Source organism: Elephantulus edwardii, unplaced genomic scaffold (genome assembly GCF_000299155.1).
Source record: "Elephantulus edwardii isolate Elephantulus edwardi_28Jun2011 unplaced genomic scaffold, EleEdw1.0 scaffold00024, whole genome shotgun sequence".
NCBI lineage: Eukaryota > Metazoa > Chordata > Mammalia > Macroscelidea > Macroscelididae > Elephantulus > Elephantulus edwardii.
In genome coordinates, this window is record NW_006399774.1 from 7,488,512 (window position 1) to 7,497,880 (window position 9,369).

The 9,369-nt window shown below is 44.7% G+C and overlaps 1 protein-coding gene across 2 annotated transcripts in view; it reads left to right on the top strand.

Moving 5' to 3' along the window:
• The window catches only part of TIAM2 (T-cell lymphoma invasion and metastasis 2), a 537,146-nt gene that overhangs the window by 413,378 nt on the left and 114,399 nt on the right, over window positions 1-9,369 (top strand). The window contains exon 4 of one of the 2 annotated variants that reach the window (XM_006882753.1): window positions 712-783. The exons of the other annotated variant lie outside the window; for it this stretch is intronic. Within the exon in view, the coding sequence (XP_006882815.1) occupies window positions 712-783 (72 nt within the window). The remainder of the gene's footprint in view (window positions 1-711; window positions 784-9,369) is intronic. 2 annotated transcript variants of the gene reach the window in all.

The following is a 9,369-nucleotide window of genomic DNA, read 5'->3' on the forward strand; positions in this document are numbered from 1 at the left end:
AAAAAAATCTAAAATTATACATGTTGTTGTTGTGTGTCATCAAGTGGGAACCAACCCATAGCTGGTCGACCCTCCAGCAGGTTTTCAGAGGCAGTTAATCGCATGGAAGGAGATTGCCCATCCTTCTCCCACAGAGCAGCTGGTGGCCTTGAACCGCATGCCTTTGGTATTGCAGCACAGCTTCTTTCCACTAGGCCACCAGAGCTCCCTAAAATTACATGTAGTGAGTAATATATCAAGCTGCTAATGAAAAGCCAGAAGTTCAGATCCATCCAGCAACTCCACGGGAGAAAGATGGGTAGTTTCTTCCACTAAAAACTTCCACCTTGAAAGCTGATACAGGGTCCTTATGAGTCAGAATAGACTAGGAAGCAGTGGGTTTGGTTTGATAGTGAAAAAGAGAGTAACAGGCAAGTGGCTTTGCCGGCTCATCTTGGAGCTCTGTCCTGTGTCTTCAGAAATGTGTGATCTTCTTGGTTAAAGGCAACAAACGTCAGGAAGAATATGTAAATACATAGGAAGAACGAGAAAGAAATCTTTTCTTTAGAGTTAAGACATTAACAGCATTAGAGTAGTAGGCCGTACACACTGTAATGTGGAGATCTTATCATACTCACTCGAGCATCAGTTCTTGAATATTGAGAAGGAAGAATTCTGTCGGGGAACACTGCTGAGTCATCTCATGGGTCTCGTTGCCACTCTGTTTATCAGATATTTGATTCGGGCGGCGGTCTTGGATTCTGTGGAACTCAGCTCCCTCCAAACGGCAGAAACTCCAGCGAGGTAAACATTTGTTGTGCTTCACAGGGACGGCCCAGAAGCTACACTAACAATGCATTGCGAAGAAATAGGATTTACATATTTTTAAAATGTAATGCCTCCTGGCTCTCTGTTTTATCTCAAGCTCGGGTTGGGGGGGGGGCGGGGGGCGGGATAATCTGTAGGAAAAAAAGTAAAACAATTTCATGAAGATGATTAATCGTTAAAGTACATTTATGGGGATGGGTATTAAATTAAAAATTCAAACTGTGTTCATCTCACACACTGAAATCTTACATATGAAGTAGTAATGAAAATGAACTTGTAATTTAACCAGAGTTCATTTCTATTTGATGAAAAGATTTTTCTTTTTACCTAAAAAAAAAAAAGATAGTCCTTATTAGGTAAATCAGAGACATTCTTTGAACACCAAGTGTTTTTGGAAGTACCTGAACCTCTTACAGGATGGCACAAGATAGGATCACTCTGTGGTCCATGGGGTCGCTGTGGGTGACAGGAGACTGGAGAGCCCCCACCAGCAGCAGTGACATGACCAGGTCATGGTGAGATGCTTGGAGACTAGCTGTGCAGCAGAGTAGAACTGAGCTCTATTGCGCTCTTTCCCCTCAAGTACAACTGAGCTCTGTCATCGTCTCCACCCCAAGTCTGACTTTTCAGGAGTAGATCTCCAGCCCTTTCTTCTGAGGCACATCTGGGTCTTCTTCAGCCTCCGCCCTTTTTTTAGCAGTCGGACATGTTAACCATCTGGTACCTCTGAGGGACTCACAAGTCCTCGAGTCTCTCATTCATCTTTCTCTCACTGCCAGCACTGTTTACCTTCCTTTGAGAGATTATTTGACCCAGACCAGCATTTTTCATTTTAGATTGTCAGGGATGTTCACAAAAATTTCTTTTATGGCATGTGTGAGAAACTTGAAGGGACCTGGTAGCCCCGAGGGCCAAGCGCTGGACTGCTTTTAGTTCCAAAGGAACTATTGGAAACTAAAAGGCAATATTGGTTATGAGAGGTCGGTAGTTGAGCTCCACTGAAGAAAGATTTAGCAAGCAAAAAGCTTCATAGCCTTGGGGACCTTGTGGGGAACTTGTGCTCTGTTGTCTAGGGTCCCTGTGCGTCAGCCAGACCTCCTTTTAATACATTCCGTCCTCATATGATAGGACAGAAAGAGGATCAGGTAGAGAGGAAAACCCTCGATGAGATGGGTTGACACAGGGATTGAAACCATGGGCTTTAGCTTGTCCGAGACGGTGAGGGTGGCACAGGACGGTCCTATGAGTTAATGAGTCACAGACACCTAATAATTACAACCACCCCCCCAAGGGCAGACCTCATCAGAAATCATTACCATTCCCTGTTGTGTGTTTTCACATCTAGACTAAAACCCAGGCAGATCCAGTCACATCCTTCTTCCAGGGTTTTGCTCATTGTTTCTTATTCATTGGTCTTCATTGTCTGCTGGTGCTGTAACAGAGAAAGAAAAGTGAATCAGCATCTGTCCTCTCACAGTTTAGGGGGCCAGAAGTCCAGATTCAGGGAGCAGGCTCCAACAGCCTTTCTCTGTGGGTTCAGGGGAAGGTCCTGGTGTCATCCGGCAGCTGTTGGTCTGGCATTCCTTGGAGATGGTCCGTGTGTCTTGGCTTGCTTTCTTCTGGATGTAGAGTTTCCCAGCACAGGGCACTGCGTCCCCAGGACATGCTCTACTCCGCGTCAGCTTTCTTGGTGTCCCCTCTGTTACCTTCTTTCTTTGTATCTCTTGGGAGTTTAAAAGGCCACAGCTCAGGAAACTGCCTTTACAGGGGATCAGGACTGTGATGGGATTGAGCGCGTTGCACTCCAAAATCCTCTCACAGTTGTGTGGTTTTTCAGATCACAGGGCATCCCACATTACAGCTTTATGTAGGTGGGTTCTGGGGGACACAATTCAATCCAGGACACCCTTGTTTGCTTTGTTTTTAGCATTAACTACCTGATATTGTTGGCTGTCTTTTTTGAGTATACATGTGATGTTTCCTAGGGGAGCTGGTGACCAGGACCCTTGCTCTGCATAACTGATGTATGTTTGGGTTTGTTTTTTTTTAAAATATATTGTGTGTGTGTGTGTGTGTGTGTGTGTGTGTGTGTGTGTGGGCGGGCGCGCGCACGTGCGCCGTCAAATCAGGTTTGACTGATAACAGGAGATTACCCCTCCTTCTCCAGCAGAGCATTTGGTGGATTCGAACCGTTTACCTCTGGGATTGCAGTGCAGCTTCTTGCCATTAGGCCACCAGAGCTCCCCTGATGTATGTTTTGTGGCTGTTAATATATTCTCAGTCTATGGCGTGCTGCCAAGGAGATGAATCAGAATGAATCAGTTGCTTTTGAGTGGACTCTGTCTTCTCATGAGTCCGTGTGTGCAGGACCTGCTCCTTGGTGATTTCAAGGTGGGGACATTTGGGAAGAGGGGGCCAGACATTTCTTCTAAAGTGCTACTGGGTGAGTTTGAACTCTTAATCTTTACATTAGTAGTCTGGTATCTCACCAAGGGTCTGAGATCTCACCAAGTATAAACCCATTGAAGTTAAATCAGTTCCAATGGATAGTGACCCTCCTAAGTTCCAGAGGATGTAGTTATTTTTTTATTTGCATTGAAATCTTATTTAATGTAATCATTACAAGAAACACAAGGTACTAATCTTCCTTAAGATTAACCAACATCTTTTTTAAATTTTCTGATAATTTATTTACAGAATTCGAATACATTGTTTTCAAGAACAAATTCTTTCAATTTCTTTCACCCCCCACCCATCAAATTGCACAACCCCATGATTAATCCCCTTCTCCCCCGTACATCCTCATCTCTCTGCTTCCAGACTCTTCCACTCCTCTTGGATCCTTATTTCCTTCTACAATAATGGCTTTAGACAATATTTACCAAGGATGTAATTCTTTTTTTTTAAATTCATTATTTTTTTTAAGGACACCTTTCTCCAGAAGAATAGTTGGTAGGTTCGAACTACTGACCTTTCAGTCTATAGTACAGCATACCACCTCCTTAATAAATTGCCTATTATTTGTTATTTTTTTATAGAGTCCTTTAATGATTGAGAATAAAAATTTGATTTGCAAAAAAGCCCCTGACTTTTTCATATTTTCATTTGTTGTTGTTATGTGCTGTCAAGTCACCTGTGACTCACTGTGACCCTATGCACGATTTATTTTTGAAAACATAAAAAATTACATTTGCCAATTCAACATTTTTGTATGTGTAATTCCGTGATACCAATTTTGTGAATATAGCTTTTCTATGAACCAATTTGGAATTCTTTGAAAATGAAGAAATTTTATCATCAGAACTTATATTGAATTTTAAAAATATATTTGCCAAACCAGCCACTGATGACATAAATTCCTAGACCCACTGTTGTGGCATTAATTCTAACTCCTAAGAGCAGAGGGAGACGGACCCATAGGATTTCCCGAACTGGAAACCTTTATGGAAGCTGACGGCCCCATCCTTCTCCCTCAGGATGGCTAAATGGGTTTGAACTGCCGATGTTGAGGTTATCTGCCAAGTGACTTATCCACTTTGCCACAAGGGCTTGGTGAAAATTGAGCTGTCTCAACAGTCATAAGACATCTATTGCTCTGTTGCTTTGAAACTTAGGTATTTCAACTCTTGGCCATGTTTTCTTTTAACCGCATAGTATTGCTGTTATAGAGATTTTAGGGTGCTCTCGTGGTGTAGTCTGTAGGAAGCTCAACTGCTCCCTCAAAGGTGGCATCTCTGGCAGTTCAAAGCCACCAGGAACTCAGAGAGAAAAATGGACATTCTCCTCCCATCCTTTCTACAGCCTTGGAAAATCTGCTGGAGAGTCTGTCAGGACTCAACCTGGACTTGATGTTTTAAGTTGAAATATGGATATTGGAGCAGTTGTTTTTATTTCTAAGACTGTTTACTGTGACACTCAGATAAGTAAATCCAGATCTACTTAGTGATAAAATGAAGGGTGTGTTTTTCATTTTTGTATCTTTAAGACTTAACGTCTGCTTGACTAGTTCCTGCTCCGTTTTGCTAGTTTTCCTCAGTTAATCGCTCTTGGAAGCTATTTATAACTCACACAGACCATCTGTTTTTATACAGTGGGTGCATTGTACCTTCTGGGTAGCACAGAAAGGCAGCCAGTCATTCCGGGGAGTTGGGAGGGACGGTGGGAGGGTCGTGTGCTTTTTTAAACAGTGCACTCTTAATTGCTGCGTCTTGTAGGGCCCAGCAGTGAGTCAGCCTCATTCTGAAATCTGGTAAGCGTGGAAGGAAGCCAGTCTTCAGGGAAGATTTTTCTTTTTTGAGGACACTGTGGCGAGCCAGAAGGGAAAGCTTTTCATAAGATGCTTCTTGATGAGTCAGGATGAGTCTCAAGCGGCCTGTGCTGGGTGGTGTTTGTAATGGAGATGGGACAACATCTCTCCTGAGGCGCTGACAATAGCTCCCCTTGAAACTGCTCTGCAGAAGTGGCAGAAGCCCTGGTCTTGGCCCAGGATCCTGGAAAATTGGCTTGGGGTGTCCCAGCCCCCTGTGGCAGTGAGTGAACGGCGTATTGTTGCATTAGTCATTAGTCTGAACTGGAGGGGGTTAGAAAATGTAAAAAAAACCCCAGCACTCTAATGTTAGTTTCTGAAATGGAAAATACGACTGGAACAACATTGTCTTGACCTTCACATAGTAGTCCAGTCTGTTTAAACAAAGTCCTGTGAAAATAGAAGGTTGATAAGGAGAGTAAAACCCGCATTGAGATGGATTGGCACAGTGACTGCAACAGTTGGTCAGACATGGTGGCGATTGTGGGGCGGCACAGGACAGGACAGGGCTTCTGTCTATTGTACCAGCCGTTACTGTGAGTCACAGTCAACTCAATAGCACCGAAAAGCCATGTGTAACACAGGATACATACACATGCGGGTAGATAGATGGATGCGTGGGTGGATGGGTGGGTAGAGAGATGGATGGATGGATGGATGGATGGATGGATGGATGGATGGATGGATGGAGAGAGAGATGGATTAATGAATAGAGGTATGGATAGTAAAATGGATGGATGGATGGAGAGAGAAATGGATGAATGGATAGATGCTAATGAGATGGATAGACGGATGGATGAATGGATAGATAATGAGATGGATAGAGAGATGAATGGATGATGGATAGATGGAAGGATGGAGAGAGGAAAGGATGAATGGATAGATGCATAATGAATGGATAGATGGATGAATGGATAGATAATGAGATGGATAGATAGAGAGATGGATGATGGATAGATGGATGGATGGATGAATGGATAGATAATGAGATGGATGGATAGATGAATGGAGGATGGATGGATGGATGGATAGATGCATAATGAGATAGATGGATGGATGGATGGATAGATGATGGATGGATGGAGAGATGATGGATGGATGGATGGATGGATGGATGGATGGATGGATGGAGAGATGGATGAATGGATGATAGATAGACATATAGATGGATGGATGGCTGGATGAGTGGATGAGAGGAGTGGCTAGACCAACCAGCCGACAGACAGACAGTTAGTTGCCAACAAGTCCTTTCCAGGTTATGAGGACCTTAGGTAAAACAGAATGAAGTGTCCCCCTGTATTTCACCATCCTCATCAACATGGACGTGTTTGGGCTCCACTGTTGTAGCCATTGTGTTGGCCTTTCTTTTTGTGGTTGCCCTGAATTCTCTCATTCCCCTCCTTCACCAGCCACGACGGCTTTCCTCGCAGCTGGTCCTTTCTGATGACATGACTGACGTAGTGAGTCCCCTTTCCTCCCTTGTGAGGATCATTGTCTTTTTTTAGGACTGATGTGCTGCCGTTCTGACAGCCCGTGGACTCGTCAGTCCCGTTCCCCAGCACCACAGTTCAGATAGATCTGTTTTTCTTCTCTTTTGCTCAGATAGATTGAAGAAAGGTCTTTGTTTTTCTTTTTCTTTCCTATCAACTGATTTTGAGGGAGCAGCCCCAGAAGGAAATAAACACTTTCCCCTCTGTGACATTTGACTCTTGTTTAAGGAAGCCAAGCGCGGGGCGGCTCCTTTGTTCCCCCCCCCCCTTCCCTTGCTCATGGGTCTGGTTTTTCATCAGCCCTGGTGGCACTGGAAGCCCATGTGTGACAGGCAGATTGTGATGCTGCTGCTCGCTTCCCTTCCGCCATCCAAGTGGTAATTAGAAGCCATTTGATCTGAAAGCATCTGCTGTGAGAAGGCACAGTGTCCCCACGTTCTCCCCTCTCAGTGCACGGAGCACAAGCAATTTTGACATGTGGTTGCAGGGCCATTAATGTGATAATAATAATAATAACAGCTTCTGTGCATGAGGCCTGACAAGGAGAGCCAGAGGCGTTTGCAGACATTCACCGGTTTGATCTTGTTGTGGGGGATTATGGCTGCGATTCCGTGACATTCTGTGTTTCTGTGTGAGCTAGAGAGCTGGAGGTGGGCCGCACAGCAGACTGAGTGCCGTGGGCTTACAAGGGATGAGGAGCACCTTACTCTTCAGTGTATTGACCATCAGTGCTTATCGGTGATTCCGTCTTCCTTCAGCCATTGAAGGTCACAGTCTAGGCTGAACTGTACACATTGTGCTGTCGTCATGTGCCATCGAGTGGCCTGTGACTTAGAATGACCCTGTGTACAAGAGCTCTTTGCCTGCCCTGTTGTGAGCCTGTCTCATTGACTCCGACACACCTACCCCCATTGCCCCAGTTACTGTGTCAGTCCATCTCCTCCGGGGTCTTCCTCTCTCACACTATTTCTCCACCTTTCCAAGCATGATGTCCTTCTCCAAGGACCAGTTCCTACTGGCCACGTACCCAAAGTATATGAGACAGAGCTTCAAAATCCTAGCCTCCAAGGAGAAACTTGGTTTCACACTCTCTAAGACAGACTTGTTTGTGCTCTTGGTGGCCCATGATATGTTCAGTACTCTTCTCCAGCACTGCAAATCAAAGACATCAATTTCTTCTCCCATCCTTAGTCATTGTGCTGTTGTATACATAGCAAGCAATTGTGAAGATCATGGCCTGGATCAGGTACACCTTGATCTGTAGACTGACATCATTACTCTTTAACACTTTGGAGAGGTCCCTGACAGCAGACTTTCCTGATGTAGTTTGTCTGTTCATTTAGTGACTGCTGGTGCCAAAAGTATTGACGGTGGAACTGAGCAAGTTGAAATTATTAACAGCCGCAGTCTCTTCTCCATCTATCATGATGCTGCCAGTTGGCCTAGTGGTGAGAATCTTTGTTTTCTTGATGATGAGCTTCAATCCATATTGAAGGCTGCAGTCCTTGACCTTCTGCAGCAAGCACTTCAGGTCCTCCTCAGTTTAAGCAAGCAATGTTGTGTCATCTGCATAACTCAGGTTATTGATGAGTCTACCACCAATTCCGATGCCACATTCCTCCTCATAGCTGCAGAAAGGTTCTGTGTATTCCTGTTTCCCTTTACAGGGAGCCCTGACTAGCTTAGTTGTAAGGAGACGCACTGTCAACCCAGAGGCATGTGGTTCAAATCCACTAGCCACTCTGTGAGAGGAAGATGGGCAATCTCATATGTGATTTACTGCCTCTGAAAACCCACTCGTGGGTCAGCTGTGAGTCAGTTTTGACTCAATGGCACTCAACAACAACAACAACAACAGTCAATACCGCCTTCAACAGGGTCAGTCCTTTCACATACCATTCCTCCTATCGGTCTCCTGACCTCCCTTGGAGGTTAGGGCCAGTCCTTGGAGACGGAGGTCATGGAAGAGTGTAGGATCAGTGAAGGAGAGGAAGGCCCTCTACAAGATGGATTGAGCAGGACTGTATCTGTGACTGTAACCGTAACCGTGTTTTCAGCCCAGCAGAAGTTGTGTGGATGGTGTACCACTGAGCAGGGCTCCATTCCCTTGGGCTTAAGGTCACCATGAGGCATTGCCAATTTGACGGCTCCTAACAGCTGAACTTCTCAAGGCTGCTGCTTTTGATCTGATTTAGAACTGAAGGCTCTGAGGCCCAGAGAGATAGACAGCAGGAGACCACCAGCCCCAGTGTGGCCAGGAGTTTTGACCCAGCTTGTCTTTCTGTAGTGTTTCTTGGTATATGGGCCCAGGAAGTTGAAACCCTGAAAGGGACTTTTTTTTTTTAAACAGTTGAAATCTGTTGTACTTTAGGAGGAAGAGGCTAAAGGGAAAGTAGAGTGGGTGCTTGGCACTAATGATAGAAGTAGTTAATTAGGGGATTTGGGATGAGTAGTTAAAAGATCCTGGAGAACATTATGCTGAGTGAAATATCTCAGTCACAAAAGGACAAATACTGCATAGTGCCACTGTTGTAACACGGGACTGACACTGGGCTGGAGGGAAGACTGAGAAAGAGGGGATAAATAATGTACACTGCATTGAAACAGATGAGGGAGAGAACTGTTTAAAAGGGATATATGGTTGGGTATTATTGTCATGACAGGAGTCCAGAACAAAGGCTGCACAGTAGAGTGGACTTGGGGGGAGGGATTGTATAACAATGAAAGAATTTTTCTTTTACTTTTCAAAGAGAAGAGCGAATTGGG